Below are 23,144 nucleotides of genomic sequence, written 5' to 3'. Positions count from 1 at the left end.
TGGAGACGAGATGGGATGGACCAGTGCTCTGAGGAGGTACAGATAATGATCTTTCTTAGATGCCTGGCTGGTGTGTCTTGCTCACATGCTCAAAGGAAAAAGGTCAGCAGATGTGGGGTCTGGAAGGAATTTCTCACAGCTCATATTGGCAGGGACATTAGGTTTTTTCTAGAGCTGTCGATTAATTGCAGTTAACTCATGCGATTAACTCAAAAAAAAAATAATCGTGATTAAAAAAATTAATCGCACTGTTAAACAATAGAATACCAATTGAAATTTATTAAATATTTTGGATGTTTTTCTACATTTTCCAATGTATCTGTTTCAATTACAACACAGAATACAAAATGTACACTGCTCGCCTGGTATTATTTTTTATTACAAATATTTGGACTGTAAAAACTATAAACAAAAGAAACATATTTTTCAATTCACCTCATAAAAGTACTGTAGTGCAATCTCTTTGTTGTGAAAATGTAACTTACAAATTTATTTATTTATTTATTACATAATTGCACTCAAAAACAAAACAGTGTAAAACTTTGGAGCCTACAAGTCCACTCAGTCCTACTTCTTATTCAGCCAGTCGCTCAAACAAGTTTGTTTACATTTGCAGGAGATAATGCTGCCCGCTTTTTGTTTACAATATCACCTTAAACTGAGAACAGACATTCTCATGGCACTGTTGTAGCTTGCATCACAGGATATTTATGTGCCAGATGCTCTAAAGATTTGTATGTCCCTTGATGCTTCAACCACCATTCCAGAGGACATGCAAAACCTGTCATCAGCATGGATGCATGTCCTCTGGATGGTGGTTGAAGCATCAAAGGACATATGAATCCGTAGAGCATCTGGCACGTAAATATCTTGTGAATTTGAGCGATTGGCTGACTAAGAAGTAGGGCTGAGTGGACTTATAGGCTCTGAAGTTTGACACAGTTTTGTTTTTGAATGCAGTTATTTTTGTACATAATTCTACATTTGTAAGTTCAACTTTCGTGATAAAAAGAGATTGCAGTATAGTACTTTTAATGGGAGAATTGAAAAATACTATTTTGTTTTTTACAGTGCAAATATTTGTAATAAAAATAAATATAAAATGAGCACTGTACACTTTGTATTCTGTTGTAATTGAAATCAATATAGTTGAAAATGTAGAAAACATCCAAAAATATTTAAATAAGTGAGATTCTATTATTGTTTAACAGCGCTATTAATCGCGATTAATTTTTTTAATCGCTTGACAGCCCTAATTTTTTCACCTTTCCTTGTAATATAGAATTAATAATGGCCCTTCTGGTCATAAACTTTAGGAAACCTCTTATCATGAACTCCCCCTTCTTGCGAGGCAGGGAGGGAGCTCTAGCTCTGCATTTCGCAGAACAGAGGAGCTGAGTTTACACCTTCAACTCCTCCTCTTGTACTTCCCTCATCCAGAGCCCCAGGACTTCACAGACTTCATCCAGAGCCCCACACCTTCTTCCAAAGCATAACAAATGAAAAGAATGCACACGCTTCTCAAACAACCTAAAGACCATCTATATAGCTAAGTATTTAAATAAAGTACACAAACTATAATATCACACAAGCTATTAGAAGAAGCCCAGTTGAAAGTAAAGTGAAACTGTGCTTTGGAAGATAACTGTTGTCCAAATAAACTCATTTCGATACAAAATTCAGTTAAGTTAAAGTTATCAAAAATGTATTCAGGTGCACATCTAAGAAGTCATTTCATTCTGTCATTCTTTCACATTAGGATATTGTTATAAAGAATAAATTGTTCATGATCTGAGCAAGATGAAAGGCAGTTCAAAAAAACAAATCAGCATCTACAAGTTAATTATAACTTCAGCTTCACTTAGAGTGGTGAAGCTCAAACTGTAAGAGTTGAAACATCACATGGGCAATAGTGCATTTTTTTTATATTTTGTAGAAATGACTAGGTTTCCATTTAATGAGTATTTTCTACCTGCTCACCCTTAATTTAGCAAAAACTAAATATTCCTGAAATCATACCTGTGTATCTGAGGAGAATGTCTTGAAAAGTTTAATGTTAACGTCCTAAAATATTTCCCTATACAAAAAGGACTATGGATATTCAGGGAAATTCCTACCCAATGATAACACAAGCCACTCATCAAGACCCAGCTTATGGTTTATGACTTATTTGGTTTTTTTTTACAAACATAGTGCAGTGCTGATAGCTAGTATTATATCAGTTCTTTTCTTGTAAAATACATGAGAAAGAAGACACATGGACTAATATTTTCAGCGTACCAAGATCAGGACTAGTAAACTTTGTATAGACACAGAGATCCTTGTTAGAGACATGACAAAGGTGTTTTGGCATTATGTTTTACTCCTTCCCATGCATCTCAGATGGAATGACTTGGGATAAGAATTTTGTGTAGTATATAACTAGGCACTATCTTATATGTTTTATTTCAGCTCCGCCGCCACCGCCACCATCCAGAGGAGGACCCCCTCCTCCACCACCACCACCACCTCCACATAGCTCAGGTCCTCCTCCTCCTCCTGCAAGGGGAAGAGGAGCTCCACCTCCTCCTCCTTCAAGAGCTCCCACAGCAGCACCTCCACCCCCACCTCCATCTAGACCAGGTGCAGGAGTGCCCCCTCCTCCTCCAAACAGGATGTATCCTCCTCCACCTCCAGTGCACTCATCATCTGCACCATCTGGGCCACCTCCACCGCCTCCACCATCAGCAAGTGGTTCATATGTACCTCCGCCACCTCCTCCTCCACCTCCCCCTCCTGGTCCTCCTCCACCACCTGGCTTCACTTCAGAGGTTGATAACCAATTTCCAGCTCCTGCAGGAAACAAAGCAGCACTCTTAGATCAAATCAGAGAAGGTGCCCAGTTAAAGAAAGTAGAACAGAACAGTCGACCTGTGTCCAGCTCAGGAAGAGATGCGCTCTTAGACCAGATACGACAGGGTATACAGCTGAAGTCTGTAAGTATCTACTCTTTGTCTTCTAAATTTCCAAAACTAATTTAGAGCAATAGCCAATGGGTTGTTTTTTGTTTTGTTTTTGTTTTTGGTGGGAGTTGTAGGGAATTGACATGTTGTATATTTTTTTTGTTTGTTTTTTGATAAATCCTAAGCCACCTTTCTTTAATGTTATGTCTTGGCTGTTGTCACACCATAATTAAAATTGATTCTCCATTTTCAATATTTATGACTTTTGGCCCACCTCTGAATTCTTTACAGGAGGTTTTTCCATTATTTTTTAGGCAAATCAAATCTCTTTTTCAGTGACTTTTAAATAATAATCTTAGTAGTAGTAATAATAATAATAATAATAATAGTAATAATAATAATCTTCTAGATTTTAGTTTGAAAACAGATTAAAATTTAATTTATTGGAATTATCTAGTATAGACGCAACGTGCAGTCCTACACCTCTGACGCTGCAATCAAATTACATTTTTATTAAATGTTGGTTTAGTAATGTTAGCGTGACACATGAGGTTATGGTGACCTTTGCCAGGAGCATCCGTGCTTTAATAAAGTTTTCTGAAGAACTGTAGAGGATGAGTTCCATGGGAGACAACATCTGGATTTCTCCTTATGCTCCACTTCTCTTCACTGTTTCCGTGTCTTTACTCATGAGTTTCACTCCACATCCTCACAGGTCTGCTCCAGCTTTCAACTCCTCTCCTAATGCATGTATACAAACACCCTTCGTTCTGACCACTTTTCTCAATCTTTAGCTCCTACAGTCCCTCTTCCAGTGCGGCAGGCATATTCATTCTTGTCAGATCCCTTCTCAAACCCGCTCTGCACCATCTCTCGTCTTGCCGTCGCAGTCTTTAAAAAAACAAAAACACCTGAATTTGTAACATTTGTTAATAGTGCAATACTCACATTATTTTTGTTTCTTTCCTTACCCCGGATCCTTGCCTGGTCTGCTTCTAGGTTTTTCTGAGCATGTTCTCAGCTCTTTGGGACAGACTAGGTCTTTCTGTAAAGTACCATCCAGAAGTATGGAGATGTATAAATATTAATAGACTTGTTAATACATGGGTGCAGTATGCAATTTTATAAATCCCTACTAGGGAGATGCAGGATTTATCTGCCTAGACTAGACCTAGTCAACAAACTTTAGCAAAAAAATTTAATAAGTTTTCAGTTATCTTGAACATAGACCATTATGCAACTGAACAAGGCTTGCCTATTCCGATACATTATGGAACTTTCCCTCAGCCGTGTGGGGTCTCTTCCTGATGATGATAAGGCTTGCTGAGTTTAGTTGCATGTATTTAATCATCACTGTGTCAGAGTACTGACTAACTGGAACTGTGTTGTGCAAAAAACAGTGGAAGAACTTACATTTAGAAAACATGGAGTTTCCGAGCTTTCTTTTTTCTAAGTTTTCTTAGCTCTAGCTATATCGGAGGTTGTAGTTTCAACAAACGTCTAATCTCCCTCCATAATTGAAAAATATTCAGTTTTCTAAAAGAGGATTTGCCTGGAAATATAAAGGTTCTCTGTTTAATTATATCATAGCATTGTATTCTTCTTTCAAGGTATCTGATGGCCAAGAGCCGTTGCCACCCACAGCTGCACCCACCTCAGGAATTGTGGGTGCATTAATGGAGGTTATGCAGAAAAGGAGCAAAGCCATTCATTCTTCAGGTAGGTTTGTGGGAACTTTTGCTTTGGTTTGTCAAAGGGTAGCTGTTAACATACAGTGGAACATGAAATGTTAATTACATTTGTTTTTTTCCTGATGACTATATTGAATTCTAGATGTATAGTGAAACAGAATATACCAGACCAAGCCACTGGACCATCTGCAGTACTCTAGCACAGTGGTTCTCAAAGCCGGTCCACTGCTTGTTCAGGGAAAGCCCCTGGCGGGTCAGACCGGATTGTTTACCTGCCACGTCCACAGGTTCGGCCGATCGCTGCTCCCACTGGCCATGATTTGCCGCTCCAGGCCAATGGGGGATGCGGGAAGGGCGGCCAGCACATCCCTTGGCCTGCACCACTTCCCACAGCCCCCATTGGCCTGGAGCCACGAACTGTGGCCAGTGGGAGCTGCGATCGGCCAAAGTCAAAGAACAATTCTAGAAATTTTAGCAATTCTGGACTGCACTACCATGAGCAGCAATCAATGCTATTTGAAGACTGATATGTACTTCATGCATAGGCAGATATAGCTCTACACACAAGTTAGAACTATTCCATAAACCACAAGTGCTCCGTGGACACGATAGAAATACTTTTGTCTGTTTTTGAAGGGAGAAGAAACCCCTTTGGTAGGAGTTTAAATTTGGAGAGGCAAACATCTAACTTTGGTTTTTCCTCTTTGCACAAGTAGAAAACCTAATTTAGAACATGTTTTTCACCCTGCCTCACTCAATACTCGGGTGGGCAGGAGTATTGGAAAGTACATTTTTACCGCTATATCTAAAAACTGTTTTTTGTTTTGTATTTGTTTTTCTTCCCTGGAGAAGAAAACACCCAGAACTGGAACCTTGTATATTAGGTATTGATAGTAAGAGCAACTTAGAGTTGTGAATTTCATTTCTTGTGATGCTAGTAACCATATTTCAGCTATGCAGCTACTGGATTGATTTCTAATGGAAAGGTAATATTTTTTGTCATGTAAATTCTGTATACTCCAATGACTGTTGCTCCTCTTCTAGATGAAGATGAGGATGAAGATGATGAAGAAGACTTTGAGGATGATGACGAATGGGATGATTGATCAATATATTATATTATATATATATATATATTTTTTAAGGTGAATGAAATACTAAACACTACTTTCTGTCTATGGATTCTGTAAAATTATCATGTAAATGTTCTACCAATTTGCTGTATATTTTTGTTGCCTTTGCTTTTTTATTAATCTGTGCAATACCTCATTTAATCTGTAAAGGTTTGTCATAATCCTCTACAAAGCTACTCCCTGTTAATGTGTGCAAGTTTACATCTTGATGCTCAGTGTACATGTGAATACTTTCCATTCCATCAATAAGGGAGTTTAAATGTAATATGTGAGACTGACAAAAACCTTAATGTAATTTAGTTATAATGCAAGAAGGAAAACACTATTTTCATACCCTACTTTTCTGTATCTAAATTTTCTTATTAAAACCTAGTATAGTACTACATTCTTTAAGTGATGCAGCTCTTAGTTTATTGAGCCCCTTCACTTCGAATACAATGCTACATGAATGTTGAGGCTGATTATAATATTGCACGGTTTTCAATACATCACAACATTGTGGTTGTTCGAATCTTAGCAGTATGCTTTTCATAAAACTACAAAAATACACAGCTAGTTATAAAAATTAATAACTTACCATTATACGGTAGCAATATTGTCTGATATTGGATAGCAGTGATATTTGAAGGCTTTAATTAGGAAACTCTCTGCCTGAGATTAAACAGGATGGCTTTTTGCTATAGCAATGGTGAAGGCATCTTTGATACAAACCAGTTTTGTCCTTGTTGCCAGCTGTCTTTCAGAATGAGGAAGAGCCTAAATTTCTGGGGCTATACTGTAATCTGGCTGTTGCTACAGTCATTTGATTCATTTTTAAAATCAATTTTATGTATTTTTTGGGCTGAAGGGCTGCGTTTAATGCTTGCTTCAATAATGTTGGGTTTAAATTCATTTTTAAATGTGTAGGGCACTGGTAATAATAAAGTAAACTTACGTGGTGTTACTTTGCAGTCTTTATGGGTTATGGTAATACCAAACACTAAGACACCAGTCCTACATTTAAAAAAAAAAAGTGTTTAAAAGCATATAAATCAGAATATACATTTTAAATATGTACTGAACTTTATTATGGCAATATTCTGTCTGCATACGTTGGCCTGAAGACCAAGAGTTGTGATAAAGATCAAGGGCCCTATTCATAAGAATAGCGTTTGAGTACATAATTGGAAAATGGGTTTCTTGTTTCACAGGTTTCACCTTTATATAAGATGTACTTAATAGTGAGGTAAAAATTGGAGTATCTGCCTATTAAAATACACTACTCTGCTCTAGCCTGGGTATTTAATGTCTGCAGCACTAATTATTGTACTTGCAGTAAGATTTAGGTAGAAAATCTTTTTACAGAACCACGTTATCTCACTGATACAGAATGTTTAGATAAGTCAGTCATATTTGGAGTATAGTTAACACATAAAATCCTGAGACTTTCTGACTATAGTCAAGGTACCAAACTACATTTAAGTTATCCAGAGTTGTATTGACTGAAACCCAGTGTTGGCCTGATCTTGACAGGCTGGACCTGCATGATGTGGCTTGGGATTTCTAACCCAGCTATCTAGTCTCTAGTAATCAATTACTTAATCGGGTGAAAAGAAAAGAATTTAAAAGGTTATGTTGCCGAAAACTGGTGTGAGAGGAGTTAAATTATTCCAGCGATGCTAACTCCCTTCCAAGTGTAACTTAAGCATGTAACTTTGGAAGTCTCTTGCAAGTGGTCTCATTTTCTTCCAGTAATATTCACATTGCCCTCTGCTGCCAGAAATACTTCTTCTGGCTTTGCTGCTGTAATGGCTTGAGCATTCTGAGTTGACTATGGGTGAGGCCTGGGAAGCTACTGCCCAGTGGGTTTAAGAATGTGCATATGGAGAATATTCTACGACTTTGATATAACTTCAAGCATTTTCTCTTTTATAGCATTAAGGGCATTTTAAAGTTAAGTGGACAAGGCCCAGATGCTCTCCTAATACATTGCTTAATAGGGTATTTTTAACCTATAGAGAGTTGGGATTTCTGTACTTTAATACATAATTAGCATTCATCAAGAAATCTCCATTCCCTGTGTTGGGAGAGCTGGAAGTTAAACACTGTATACTTGGGATAACTGTGTTTGATCCATGGATCACTTAGCAAAGAAGGCATTTGATTCTGTTCTTCTATAAATATATCCACTTTATTGCACAAAGTCCAAATTAATATCTGCTTAACATTGCATATGTATGGTTAAATCTAGGCATGAAGACGGCAACTGCAATTAAGCTAAAATAACGTCATGGCTGCATGTTTCAGTGCTCCACCGCTAGCATTGTGGGCAGAAGAGAGTGTTTCATGGCACTGATTCACCATCGCTAAACATTGTAATGAAGGCCTCTCTATATACTCTAGTTAAATGACTGCGCCCAGATAGCCTTAGCAATTACTAAAAGCCTCATGCTAGTTATCTCCACACTATGTGCATAGACAATATCAGCTAGCCACGACTTGTACGTATGGAATTCATAAGAACTTCTCAATCATTCAGTTTTCCATTTATCAAATTGAAATTTTTAGTATGTGAATTTTTGAAATGTACAGTGAATAGGATGTTGCACTGGCGGCAATCCCTCATCGAGCATAATAAAATTAATTTGACCCAAATAGTGTAAAATCGTGTAGTTTTTTTTGAAGTGCTAACTGTAGCCCAGCTTTTAAAATAGCTCTACGTCTTGATTACACACTTTAAAAGTAATGTCAACTGCTGAGCCAGGACCACAAAGCAGTAAATAGTGCCCTCAAATCCGAATAGTTCTCATGTCTGGAAAGTTGGATTGTGCCACTGACTAAACACATTCTCTTACTCATCGTAACATCCCGTCCTGCTGGCAAATGGGACAGCTGCTCAGCAGCTCCCTTGGAAACAAGCGCTGCTACAGACAAGTGCAATAATGCATTAACACTTCAAGGTCAAACAGTTGTGGCCTGACTAGCCAGCATTCCCAAATAATCCCCAAACATTTGAGCTTGTTGTCACAAGTATTGTATGTACTTTGACACACTTTTCTCAATGTAAATCCAAACTTTGTGCCTAATATTGCAATGTTTGAATTTTAGAGGACCACTTCTTACCCCAAAAAGCAAGTAAAAAGAGTTTGGGACCTTTTATAAACTATTAATTGAATCCTTATCCTCCCATGTTTGCAAAGTCTTGCACCTTTCTCTGCTGTAATCTAAACATCTCCATTCCTAAACTTGGAGATCCAAAATATCTCCCAACAATCCTAAGTCTAGGGCAAGGTAAATTCAAGTTATTAGTGTATGTATTTTAAAAACAACATACTAATGTTAACATTCTCTCAATTTAGTTAATATTGAGAAATAAAAATGTTTTTTATATTGAATGACAATCTTCACTAGGGTTACTTTCAAGAATGAAATGTGTGTAGGAGTCTTGGGGTTTTTATACTGTTGCCTTTTCATCATAACAGCTTTTATCTAATCGTCAGAGGAATTCCTGGCCTAGTTAGTAAAGTTCCTGAAGTTCAAGTACAGTGATAAAGTCTTATTTATAGTACAGCAAAAAATTGTTTCAGGAATGTTTGGGAGAAATTAACACTTGGTTATTTTTTATTCTTTTTTCCCCACAATAGGACACTGTCATATTATAACATCACAAGAAAAGGTTAAGCTAATGTTTTAGTTTCCTTTCTGAGGCTTGCAGTAGGGTGGCAGGGGAAGGGAGAAAGGAGAGGATTGAGGCTAGGAAAGTAAGAATAGAATTTGAACTGCAGTTTTCATTAAATTCAATGGTGAAACACTGGTATCAACCTTTCTTTATATTCTGACTATGTGTTTAGTATTTCTGAGCATGTTTACGTAGATGAGGAGGCTTACTAAAAGAAAAGCTCTTCACTAAGGAGAAGAGGTAATAAACTTCATCAGTATATACTACTTTACAATATAATCAGCAGCTGACTGTATTCAGTCAGGTTGCTTCATGGATGTTTTATAAGCAGAGATTTGAAAGTAACAAGAAAATTGAGGGTAAAATAGAAACATTACACATTCTGCTTATTTCACTGCTTCATTGTCAAGAAATTGAGCATAGCTGGAGTTTTTTCTGTATAAAAGACTCTTGTGCTGAATTTTACAGGCATTTGCAGAGTAGCCTAGTAGGTAGAGCACCTCTGTGGTGGGTCAGGACACTTGCTTTCTTCTCAACTAGCCTGCTGCATGTGTGGACTTGGGTAACTTGCACAGCCTCCATTCCTCACTTTTACCTTTCCCTAAAATGGGGAATAATATAGACCTTTCGGACATGTTGAGGCTTAATGTTTATAAAGCATTATGCACTCAGTAAGTGCTGCAACTACGCTAGTAATAGCTAAAGTTGAGACTCTGGTTTCATTCAAAGCCACTATTGTCAATGGTGTATAACTGTCCCAAAACGTACATCTTGGGCTGAAATTGCTCAGGGAAGCAATGACTGTGTAAAGTCTCAGGGAGTAGCCGTGTTAGTCTGTATCCACAAAAACAACAAGGAGTCTGGTGGCACCTTAAAGGCTTTATTCTTTAAAGTCTTTAAGGTGACACCGTACTCCTTGTTGTTTTAATGACCGTATAGAAGACTTAAGAAAATCATCCTTCCCTCCCCCCCTGGTTGACTGCCTATTTTGATAGTCTTGAATCAAACCGTTTGGATCCTAACCTTGCATTTGGGCAGGGGGATGGGAGGCATTTCTAAGGACTTCCTTGCTAAGTTGGGAAAATATAATGAGGGGGAAATATTGGTGGTTACGAATTACAATTTTCAGTTTACAGGTTGTAGGATGCAGCATGGTCTGGAGTGTGTAACTTCAAAAGGATAAATGTGATGAGAATGTGCAGTAGTGCATAAGATGTGCAAATACTCTTAAGGTGATAAATACAATGGAGATGCAATTTATTCCTAAAAGGGTGTCGGGTGAGGCCTGCCAGCTTCACAACAGCTTGGTGCAATGCTACACAAGAGTTTATAATCATGATATTGTATGTAACTGGAATTGTAAGTAGACAATTTCTTACCAAACTGCAATTTAGCTAGAATATTAAGGGGGACACCTTCATATCAAAGTTCTGTAATGAATAGGAATCTCTGGGTCTTGAGTTTTGCAATCCATCTGAACAATGGCATTTCCAACCTTTCATTTTCCCAACTGCTTACTAGGCAGGGTAGTGGTTCAGTAGAAATCAGAAGAATACCATCTCTTGAAAGCAGAACCTCCTGAAGTATTTAGATTTCCTTCAAGTGCTGATCACTTTCTTGTACTGAAGTTTCCTTTTCCACTACCTCACTCCACCGTAAAGAAAATGCAAACAACCATGTTTACTTCTGTACATGAAAATCTCAGTTGACTTGTTGTCCATATATATGTTCATATATATTCCATTGTCTGTATCCCTGTGCCCAACGTGCTCAAGTTTGGGTTCTTTTGGCCAGCCGTGTCCGTTGAGGACCACAGCTGCAGCCTGATTGTTCTCTTCCTTCCAGCCAAGGGCGTAAAGGGCTGGGTGATCCCAAGTGCTCTCAGTTGCTGCTCACTGCCAGTGTGTGAGTTGAACCTTGCAGTCTCCAAGCCTCTTCTCTTGCTGTGTAGTTTACCATTGTTTTGTAACCTGAGACTTAGCAATTAATTTCCTTTCTTCATAAGTAGAAATCTTTTTTATTTTCCCTGAAAGTCTGTTCTGGTAATGGGATCAGTCACAATAACTAAACACAAATCTCCAGGCTTTAAGAGTTGTCCTTAATGTCAGTCAGTAATGCCTCTTAATAATGGTCACACTAGATGTTTAGTGTGTCTGGGTTAAGGGCACATAGCTGAAAGATGTGCCATATATAAATCCTTTTCTAGGATAACTGAAAGAGCTAGGGAGTCTAGTGTGGAAATAGAAAAGGAGTATTTGTGGCACCTTAGAGACTAACTAATTTATTTGAGCATAAGCTTTCGTGAGCTACAGCTCACTTCATCAGATGCGTGTTTCTTCTCCTGGAGAGGTCTTTGGAATGCCTTAGGCAGAAACTTCTGAGCAATAGGTGCACCTGCTGTGGGAGAAGGGCACCCAGACTAGAAAGAGAAGAGATCAAAGTCTCCTGCAAAGGCTCCTTCCTTGAAGAGCCACAAATCCTCTCAATCCTTGGTTGAAAAGGATAGCACAAGGCCCAGCATGGGTCTCTGATACCCAGTCAGTTGCCAGTGACTGTGCCTCTAGACCATGTTCCATGATACCACAAAAATTGCCTCTTGGCTCCAAGGCTCCCGGTACACTACTCTGGTACTGACGTCATCCACTCATCTGACTTAGGCACAGACATATTCAGCACCAAATTCCTATATGCATCAAAGGACCTACTGCTTTGTTGGGTACCGGCCTCCCCACCAGCAGCAATAGCTAAGGTATCTCCATCGGTGGTATGTTTCAACACCAGTAAAGAGCAACATAAGTGACACCAACCAGTGAGCAGCTTCAGGATGCTCCCAGCACACCATCCGGTACAGATCCTCTTGAGGAGGACTGTTCATTCTCATGTCCAGCCTCTAAGGCCAGTAGGGAGGTTTCCTCAATAGACCGCTTAGAGGAACTCATGAGCTGAGGCTGAGTTTTAATTGTGGTGATGTAACTATGGTGGTCCCAGGATATTAGAGACACAAGGTGGGTGAGGTAATATCTTTTATTGGGACAACTTCTGTTGGTGAAAGAGACAAACTTTTGAGCTACACAGACCTCTTTGTCGGGTCTGGGAAAAGTACTCGGTCACAGCTTGAATTCAAGGTGGAACGTTTGATCAGTATAAGTAACTCATATTGTGAGAGACTATTCAAAATGAAGTGTCCCACTAACACCTTGTTCACACCTCTGCAGTCATAGAATCATAGAATATCAGGGTTGGAAGGGACCCCTGAAGGTCATCTAGTCCAACCCCCTGCTCGAAGCAGGACCAATTCCCAGTTAAATCATCCCAGCCAGGGCTTTGTCAAGCCTGACCTTAAAAACCTCTAAGGAAGGAGATTCTACCACCTCCCTAGGTAACGCATTCCAGTGTTTCACCACCCTCTTAGTGAAAAAGTTTTTCCTAATATCCAATCTAAACCTCCCCCCCTGCAACTTGAGACCATTACTCCTCGTTCTGTCATCTGCTACCATTGACAACAGTCTAGAGCCATCCTCTTTGGAACCCCCTTTCAGGTAGTTGAAAGCAGCTATCAAATCCCCCCTCATTCTTCTCTTCTGCAGACTAAACAATCCCAGCTCCCTCAGCCTCTCCTCATAAGTCATGTGTTCTAGACCCCTAATCATTTTTGTTGCCCTTCGCTGGACTCTCTCCAATTTATCCACATCCTTCTTGTAGTTTGGGGCCCAAAACTGGACACGGTACTCCAGATGAGGCCTCACCAATGTCGAATAGAGGGGAACGATCACGTCCCTCGATCTGCTCGCTATACCCCTACTTATACATCCCAAAATGCCATTGGCCTTCTTGGCAACAAGGGCACACTGCTGACTCATATCCAGCTTCTCATCCACTGTCACCCCTAGGTCCTTTTCCGCAGAACTGCTGCCTAGCCATTCGGCCCCTAGTCTGTAGCGGTGCATTGGATTCTTCCGTCCTAAGTGCAGGACCCTGCACTTATCCTTATTGAACCTCATCAGATTTCTTTTGGCCCAATCCTCCAATTTGTCTAGGTCCTTCTGTATCCTATCCCTCCCCTCCAGCGTATCTACCACTCCTCCTAGTTTAGTATCATCCGCAAATTTGCTGAGAGTGCAATCTACACCATCCTCCAGATCATTTATGAAGATATTGAACAAAACCGGCCCCACGACCGACCCCTGGGGCACTCCACTTGACACCAGCTGCCAACTAGACATGGAGCCATTGATCACTACCCATTGAGCCCGACAATCTAGCCAGCTTTCTACCCACCTTATAGTGCATTCATCCAGCCCATACTTCTTTAACTTGCTGACAAGAATACTGTGGGAGACCGTGTCAAAAGCTTTGCTAAAGTCAAGAAACAATACATCCACTGCTTTCCCTTCATCCACAGAACCAGTAATCTCATCATAAAAGGCGATTAGATTAGTCAGGCATGACCTTCCCTTGGTGAATCCATGCTGGCTGTTCCTGATCACTTTCCTCTCATGCAAGTGCTTCAGGATTGATTCTTTGAGGACCTGCTCCATGATTTTTCCAGGGGCTGAGGTGAGGCTGACTGGCCTGTAGTTCCCAGGATCCTCCTTCTTCCCTTTTTTAAAGATTGGCACTACATTAGCTTTTTTCCAGTCATCCGGGACTTCCCCCGTTCGCCACGAGTTTTCAAAGATAATGGCCAATGGCTCTGCAATCACAGCCGCCAATTCCTTCAGCACTCTCGGATGCAACTCGTCCGGCCCCATGGACTTGTGCATGTCCAGCTTTTCTAACTAGTCCTTAACCACCTCTATCTCTACAGAGGGCTGGCCATCTCTTCCCCATTTTGTGATGCCCAGCGCAGCAGTCTGGGAGCTGACCTTGTTAGTGAAGACAGAGGCAAAAAAAGCATTGAGTACATTAGCTTTTTCCACATCCTCTGTCACTAGGTTGCCTCCCTCATTCAGTAAAGGGCCCACACTTTCCTTGGCTTTCTTCTTGTTGCCAACATACCTGAAGAAACCCTTCTTGTTACTCTTGACATCTCTTGCTAGCTGCAGCTCCAGGTGCGATTTGGCCCTCCTGATATCATTCCTACATGCCCGAGCAATATTTTTATACTCTTCCCTGGTCATATGTCCAACCTTCCACTTCTTGTAAGCTTCTTTTTTATGTTTAAGATCCGCTAGGATTTCACCATTAAGCCAAGCTGGTCGCCTGCCATATTTACTATTCTTTCGACTCATCGGGATGGTTTGTCCCTGTAACCTCAACAGGGATTCCTTGAAATACAGCCAGCTCTCCTGGACTCCTTTCCCCTTCATGTTAGTCCCCCAGGGGATCCTGGCCATCCGTTCCCTGAGGGAGTCGAAGTCTGCTTTCCTGAAGTCCAGGGTCCGTATCCTGCTGCTTACCTTTCTTCCCTGCGTCAGGATCCTGAACTCCACCAACTCATGGTCACTGCCTCCCAGATTCCCATCCACTTTTGCTTCCCCCACTAATTCTACCCGGTTTGTGAGCAGCAGGTCAAGAAAAGCGCCCCCCCTAGTTGGCTCCTCTAGCACTTGCGCCAGGAAATTGTCCCCTAAGCTTTCCAAAATCTTCCTGGATTGTCTATGCACTGCTGTATTGCTCTCCCAGCAGATATCAGGAAAATTAAAGTCACCCATGAGAATCAGGGCATGCGATCTAGTAGCTTCCGTGAGTCCTAGGACAAAAAAGCAGTTAGTGGGTTAGATGGTTGTAATAAGCCATAAAGCCAGTGTCTTTTAAGTGTCTCTAGCACATAGGTACATTGGTAATTCAAATAACTAATAATGAGCTTCACACCCAAGGTGTTCTGAGAGGACACTCTTTCTATTCAGATAGAACTAAGCCATTTAGGATGTCCCCAAGATTGGTCATCAGTTATAGGGATAGTTATAAAAGATCAGGCCATATCAACACAGAGATTCTGTACAGCAGAACCACAGAGTTACAGACACCTTAGGAATGGAGGTTATTCATAACTCTGAAATGTTCGTAACTCTGAACAAAGCATCTTGTTTGTAACTCTGAACAAAGGTGGTTCTTTCAAAAATTACCAACTGAACATTGACTTCATACTTCAGCTTTGAAACTTTACTGTGCAGAAGAAAAATGCTGCTTTTAGCCAGCTTAATTTAAATGAAACAAGCACAGAAACAGTTTCCTTACCTTGTCAAATATTTTTTTAACTCTCCCCTTTATTTTTTAGTAGTTTACATTTAACACAGCACTGTACTGTATTTGTTTTATTTTGGTTTCTTTGTCTCTGCTACTATATGATTGCGTACTTCCAGTTCCAAATGGGGTGTGTGGTTGACCAGTAAGTTTTGGTAACTCTGGAGTTCGTAACTCTGAGGTTCTCCTCTACTATGAATTAGCCAACATAGACCCAGCAGGGAGAATGACAGTTCAGTCTGTGAGAGTGCAAGCAGCTTCTGAATTTCTTTGAGAAATGTTCCAACACTAGAGCTATGTAGGCAGCTGCTTGGGGTTCAGTGCACATTTACCCAGCATTATTCCAAGTGTCAAGATCTGATGCTCATTTTGGTAGAGCTGTGCTACAATCATTGTTTAGGTAGACTCCTACCACTCACTGCTTGTGAGTCACCAGCAGTGGAATCCATGTGACAAGCACTTGAAGAAGAAGCTGTTACTTACCTTACAGTAACTGGTTCTTTGAGATGTGTTGTCCATGTGTATAGCATTTCCTGCCTGCTATTACAGAATCTGATAAGTCATGGAGTCTGCTGGTGAAGGAACTGAGAAGTGGTTGGGTTGCTCTGCTTTTTATGCCCTGGTTGGAAGCATGAAGACACTCAAGGTGCAGAAGTGACCCTCAACAACCACTGCTGGGCAAAAGAATCCAAACTCAAGTACCAGCAATAGAATATAGGTAAAGACGATGCATCTTGAAGACCCACAGTCACTGTAAGGTAGGTAACCATTTCTTCCCTCATCAACCCTAGCCCTGCCACATGGCACGCACATTAAGGGCCAGACTTTGCAAGTCCCTTCTATGTATATGCAATGTGTGAGGGAAGGGGGACAAAGTCATAAGGAGAGCCTTCTCCTCCTGCCCCTGTGGTCCTTAGAAAAGGCAGGCTGAATTTGACTCTATGCCATGTCCACATCCCCTTTCACACTGGCCTGCAGAGCATGACTGGCATGGGGAGGGAGGAAGTGAGCTGCTCTTTTGTGCATTGGCGTCAAGCATGTTGTCTTCTTCAGACAGAATGTCTCCAGGTACAAACTTGGGGTGGTGCATCTCTGCATAGCCCCTTGCCAAGGACTGTGCCTATATGGCATAAATCAGCACTATGCCTTTAATTGTAATTCCATAACGAATGTCTCAAGAGTTGAACTGAGTTGCCGTGAGCCCCATGTATCTGAAGTTGCTGACTCCTCTGGCTATCCTAGAGGAAGAATGGTCTGGTGGTTAGAGCACCAGTTTAGGACTCAAGAGACCAAAGTTCACGTTTCCTGCTCTGCCACAGATTACCTATATTACCTTGGGCAAGTCATTTAGGACTTGTCTACATGGTACTTTAATGCGCACCATCAGGACGGGTAAACTCTCATGCACACCAGTGTGTTGCACACTAAGTGGCCTGTGCAGGCCTGCTGGCATGCATTGAAAGTTCCCTAGTGTGCATTAATGCAGGACTGTTTGAAATTTTTAGTGCACGCCAGCAGGGCCCACTTGAGCCAGTTAGTGTGTGAGACACTGGTGTGCATTACAATTCACACCTCTGCTGGAGCTCACTGTAGCACTATGTAGACAAGCCCTTATGCTGCTCTGTGCCTCAGTTTCTCATCTGTAAAATGGTTATAACAGTACTTAATCGGAAGTGATGCATAATGGGTGCTGATAAATACATTAGGCTGAGAGACACTCAGATACTGTGGTAAGGGGATTACATTTAAAAAAAATCTGATTTCATTAACCTTAAACACGTTTATTCATAGAATGGATTTTACTTAATGTTTTTGTTCTTTCTTGCTACTGGGTCTCGTTCTCAGAAGCAGCAATTATTTCTAGGCACCTCAAAGCACTGCAGGGTGCCAAACCATGTGGTTAAACTGGGCAGTTACATTATCCAGATCTGTAAATACTATGTCATGCTCAAATCAGTTTGTTGGGTGTCCAGTAACTTAGAAACCTAAGGCTGGAAGAGCAAACATTAGCTCCTGAGTCACGCCACTTTGACCTGTTAAACTTTTTACTTTCATTTTCTGACATTTTCAAAATCTCTTCTCCCAACTTTCCTGCATGAGCAGAACCCTGGAAAGCCAGTTGCAGTACATTTCCCAGTGCATTCAGTTTTACTGAACTACATGTAAGCACACAGTTTCTGTGAACCACGTTTTTGGCTTTCAGTTATAGAACCAGTGCTAATCCTGCCTGCTTATAAGTGAAATGGACTCTCTGGATTCTGTAGCAGTTCATGTCCCCACCCACCATACCAGATGTGCCTTAGTATGATTGACAGTATCAGAAGTTGAGGTTTAAACTTGTATTGCACACAAAGTCCTTGGTGAGGATGATTCCCTCCTGCTCAAGATTGTGATTGCTACAGAACCAGTATTCGTCTAACTTGTATCATTTCTTCCCATGTCACTGAGCGCTGTGTAGGTAATAAATCAGACTTTTCATTTTTGGGCTGCCGTGAACTGTTGCCAAAGTTTTTCTTCCCCAAAGATAAAAGAGTAACATCACATTTGACCAAGTCTAAATCACTAAAGGATCAATTCCATTTCTGAACCCTTTAACAACCACAAGACCAACATAAGTGGTAATGGTGCATCTGAAAACCTCAGGGCTTCTGGAGGTTTTAAGTATAGAAGGCATTTTGTTTATAGGGTGGATTTAATACTGGCAGCTCTGTGTGAGTTGGCCCTGCTGGTTTCACCTTACTGCCTTGCCTGTGCCTATTGTATGGTTTGAAAGGGGCCATTCTGTTTTCACCTCTATGCATGCTAAAGCTCTGGCTGTATTTGAGTGAGGGCAGCCAATAGTTCTGAAGTGTGTGATAGCATTTTTGTTGCATGATGACAGTCACAATCTATAATCCCCAGCCCCTTAGATCATTTTAGGACACTAGGGGGGAAATCATTCTGGATAGGGCTGAAATTTCTTTCCTTTACATTCCAGTATAGTTTCCTACCTACATTTGATACATTAAATATTACAGCAGCACGGTAAAAAGGTGCCTAGTCTCTGTTTCAGCTGTACAGCTTGATCCATATGGTACTTCAAACTGTCTGACTCGCTATATATTCTGAGAACCAGCTACAGAATTTATTAATCTTTCTGAATAATTTTCTGTGAACAGCTGCACTGTCGATTTAGAGACTGGGAGTTCTTCCAAGAACCACAAGGGCAAACAGAGCACTTTAAATCTGACCTCCTGGTTTTATTATTACTAAGGCAGGGAGGTTCTAATTTAGTAGTATCCATTTTGCAATGCTGGAGAAAGAAGAGGAAAACAAAATCTTTGCTCAGGCCTTCTGTGCTGCTAAAGTAAGGCAAACTGGCAGCATGCTCCTGCCCTGTTCAGGAGAGCTCACTAAAAGGAAGATTATGTATGTTAAAAAGCCACAGTGTTTTTAACCCATTTTAATTACTGATAAGCCTTTGCACTTCTGTAGCACCGGCCATCTCAGGAGCTCTAAAGCACTAACACTAATCATTAAGACTAATCCTGTACAGAAGCAAAGTATTATACTGCTTGTTTTACAGATGGGAAACTGAGGCACAAAGATTAAATGGGTTGACCAAAGTCCCAAAGGAAGTCTCTGGCAGAGTCCAGAATCAAGCCCATTTCTCCTGATGCCCCATGCTATGCTTTAACCACTGTGCCATCCATCCATGGAACCTTTCAAAGCAGCATATGATTAAAACTATCAAATTAAAATGAAATGCTTGTGCTGCCTTGCTCAGTTAAATTCTTGGATGGCTGTGCTGATGGAATGGGAATGCCTGTGCAGAAAAAACCCTTCTTGGTGCTTCATTAAACTATCTATGATCTTTTTGGCATGTGTCTGAATTTAAACATTTGTGCTTAAGTGGTGTCATACTTTAAGTACAAGCTTGTAAAAAAATTGGTGATATTACCATCTGTTGAGAATGCCAATGGATGTTTCCCTGTGTTCAGTATCTACAGTGTACTGTACGTATCTTTAGTATTATTATTTATTTGTATGATAGGGCCTGGGATAGGCCTCTTTCACTATTTCCAGCTGACTCTCTAGGTATTTGTAGCCAGCACCTTCCAATTGTCTGCTCCATTTGGTTTAGCTTTTCCTGTAAAGAAGCCTTTTCCTCTTTACATGAAGACAAGCCGAGGTAAGAATCCTTACATGCCTCCCACAACAACCAAATTGATGCTGCATCTCTTTTGGCAGCACTAGAAGGTTTGTATATGAGGATATACTGAGCCAATCTATCCTCTAGCTCCGAAATAGTGCAGACATCAGCTAGGGCTTGTTTAGTCCAAGGACTGTGCCCAAATTTTTGAAGGATTTGTTTAAAAGGTGTAATTTCTTTAACAAAAGATGAGGTTGGAGTTCCTTCTGACTCCATTCCTCCCTCTGATACTGGCTTCCCCTGTTTTCTTTTAAACATCTTAACACGGGTATTTCAATCTCTTTGTCACTCCTGGTATTACTCAGTGAGTGACACAGCCTAGATTCTGAAATCTTAGCTTATCAAATTTCCTCATCACACCTGGCACAGGTCAGCGAGTGACACAGCCTAGATTCTCTGATCCTGCTACTCCTTGTTCCAGTGAGCAGCACTGCCTGGCCCGTAGGCCTTCTTGTTGCCCCTGATACTTCAGTGAACAATAGGACTTGGATTCTGTAATCGTAGCTTAGAAATACGTTATAAGTTTCTTATTTTCCTGCTACCTATCCGGAGGCCAGCAGGTTTGGTTAACCAGATCATATCATGCCAAGTTTACTTGGCGGTGTGCACACCAATATTTACAATAACTGAGGTTTTTACCAATATTCCCCCTTTCGCAATTCTCCACCAAAATGTTATACCAATAAAATAAAAACCAGCAGGATCTTATTAAAGGGGATTAGGCAAAATGCCACATTTATTGTGAATACAGAAAGAATCATAGTAAGTAGTTAGTTATAGCTATAACATTCCATTCAATTTCATATTTATTCACACATACACACACAGGTTCTGCAAAGGTTGTTATCATATTTACCAGCCTTAGAGTTGCTCATGCCAAGCCACTGGCCAGGTGGCCTGGACACAAGGAGGGAGCAGGGCCTTGTCAGATGCACATCTGATGCTCCTAGAAGTTGGTTTGCAGAATCAGACCCCAGAGTTCTCACTTTTTAGAGTCTATTTTTATAGGAATTTCTTCCTATGCCAGTCTATGGGAATTGCTTCATCATGCTGACAGGTTTCAGAGTAGCAGCCGTGTTAGTCTGTATTCGCAAAAAGAAAAGGAGTACTTGTGGCACCTTAGAGACTAACCAATTTATTTGAGCATAAGCTTTCGTGAGCTACAGCTCATGCATCTGATGAAGTGAGCTGTAGCTCACGAAAGCTTAAATATATAGGAATTAAATCAAGGCCCATACAAACACCATCCTTGACAACGATACATCAGGGGATCCACAAGTTCATATTGCAGTTTTGGCAACTCTTTCAAAGTTGCCAAAACATTTTGCTATTAAGAGCATTTGTAACTGGGTATTTATCTGTCATAGATTTGTGTGTATTTAAAAATCAATAAATCTATCCTCGCGGTATCTAAGTGCTGTCAAAAGAGAATAATCAAAAGGGGAAATCAGCTAAGACTGATTCTGAATGTTGCAGACTGGCATGCTGGGAAAATACTGCAGATTCTTCTGCTTGAAGGACAAAAGGGTCATTAGTTTTGGAATAGATTATTTTATCAGACTCTTCTCATAGGAAATTTTGTAACAGATCATATATATATTTCCCTCCTGAACCTTAAATTGTGTTTATTAGTGAATATACAGCAAAATGTCTCTCCGATTTCCCTCCTCTTTCCTAATAAAACACTTTAAAGAGGATAAAGAGAGCAGGCTTTCCTAGAAAAGAAAACTGTGAGAACTGCATTAAAAGTAGCTTACTTTCCCCCCATCCCCACTGTGACATTTTAGTCAGTGTTTGTTTGTTTGTTTTACAGTGGCAGCTACAGTTTCACATCACTTCACTTGCTATGGGAACCTCTTGTTTCAGGTGACAAAAATTCTGTTTGTCAGAATCAAGATGCTCCACTTCAAACATACCCCAGGGATTTGAAGAGCTTTCACTGTTGTGTATTTTTACCATGAAAAGACTCCCTTCTAAATTAGTGTGAGGGTGTCTGGCTTGTAGCTCTATCAAAAGTAGCTTCACTATTTGTTTCTTTATCAGACAGGTTATGTGGAAAGAAAAAAACAGCTTGATGGACTTTTGATTTAGTTTCCCTTAGTTAATAGTAAAGTCATCTTTTCTTTACCTCAGTGAATTTACTTCTCATATGACAGGAATAATGCCAGGTGAGACTGAAAAAATTAACAGGTTTCAGAGTAGCATCCATGTTAAGGTGCCACAAGTACTCCTTTTCTTTTTTTGAAAAAATTAAGAAATTTTGCAATATGCTTTGTCCCTGGACATGGCTAAGCCCAGCACAGATACTTACACGAAAAAGTGAAATAGAGAACAGTAGTCTGAGCACAAGGTGATAAAGGAAATCTTACACTTTTCTTGTATTTTTCTGAAAGGAGTTGTTAAATGGACAAATATCCCACAGCAAACATTGAGGAAATAAAGCCTCTTTCATGTAAAACAAAAGTACTTATTTCCTATTATTGCATACTGTGGAAAGTGTAGAAGATCTTATTATATACACACAAAGCATGAAAAAATACCTCCTCCCACCCCACTCTCCTGCTGGTAATAGCTTATCTAAAGTGATCACTCTCCTTACAATGAGTATGATAATCAAGTTGGGCCATTTCCAGCACAAATCCAGGTTTTCTCACAAACAAAAGTACTTATTTCCTGACATGTAGTGGAAAAATAGAAAGGGGATGCTATTGATTGTCTTTGACAGTAGTTATTGCAAAAATGGGAAGGGAAATGAGGAAAAACTAAAAAAGTACCAGTAGCTAACTAGGTGTAATCAAAGACGTAATAAATAATGGTAAGGTCAATGTGAGGATTTAGAGCTTTGAAGGGAGAAGTTATTTATTTGTAGTATGTTGTACACTACTTTACTTTAAAAAAAAAAATCCTTAGGTCGATGTACACAGGGATACTGGAACAATTTGTATAGTGGGGGTGCTGGGAGTCACTGAACCAAATTGTAAACCCTGTATATGATGGAAACCACTTCAAGCCAGGGGTGCAGCAGCACCCTTAGTTCCAGCACCTACGGATGCACAAACTACTATTACATCAGATTTTGACTTGCTAGAAAAACATAATGGAATATATCATGTTATCATTCACTGAGCAGAATTCCCTTAACGATTTCAATGGGGAGGCCTGTTCCAAAACCGATAAGCTGAGCTAACCAAAATGTTTGTATTTGAAAACTTCCTAGATCATCTATATTACCAGTTTAGGATGCAGATGACATAGATATGGCTGCAACAGCAGGTCCAGTCTAAACCCCAATTTTGAATTTCTTTAATGCTGTCTTTAATAAATTATCTGGTGGTTGAACTG

The 23,144-nt window shown here is 40.2% G+C and overlaps 1 protein-coding gene across 2 annotated transcripts in view; it reads left to right on the top strand.

Moving 5' to 3' along the window:
* WASL (WASP like actin nucleation promoting factor) overlaps window positions 1-8,400 on the top strand; it is a 76,154-nt gene extending 67,754 nt beyond the window's left edge. For both annotated transcript variants that reach the window (XM_048836904.2, XM_075124460.1), the window contains 3 exons: window positions 2,452-2,975; window positions 4,553-4,661; window positions 5,678-8,400. In XM_048836904.2, the coding sequence (XP_048692861.1) occupies window positions 2,452-2,975; window positions 4,553-4,661; window positions 5,678-5,739 (695 nt within the window). In that variant the 3' untranslated portion in view covers window positions 5,740-8,400. The remainder of the gene's footprint in view (window positions 1-2,451; window positions 2,976-4,552; window positions 4,662-5,677) is intronic.
* The last annotated feature ends 14,744 nt before the right edge of the window (window positions 8,401-23,144 follow it).

This window comes from Caretta caretta, chromosome 1, assembly GCF_965140235.1.
Source record: "Caretta caretta isolate rCarCar2 chromosome 1, rCarCar1.hap1, whole genome shotgun sequence".
NCBI classification, from domain to species: domain Eukaryota; kingdom Metazoa; phylum Chordata; order Testudines; family Cheloniidae; genus Caretta; species Caretta caretta.
The sequence above is the reverse complement of the archived record's forward strand: the minus strand, read 5'-3'. Positions and strand labels throughout refer to the sequence as shown.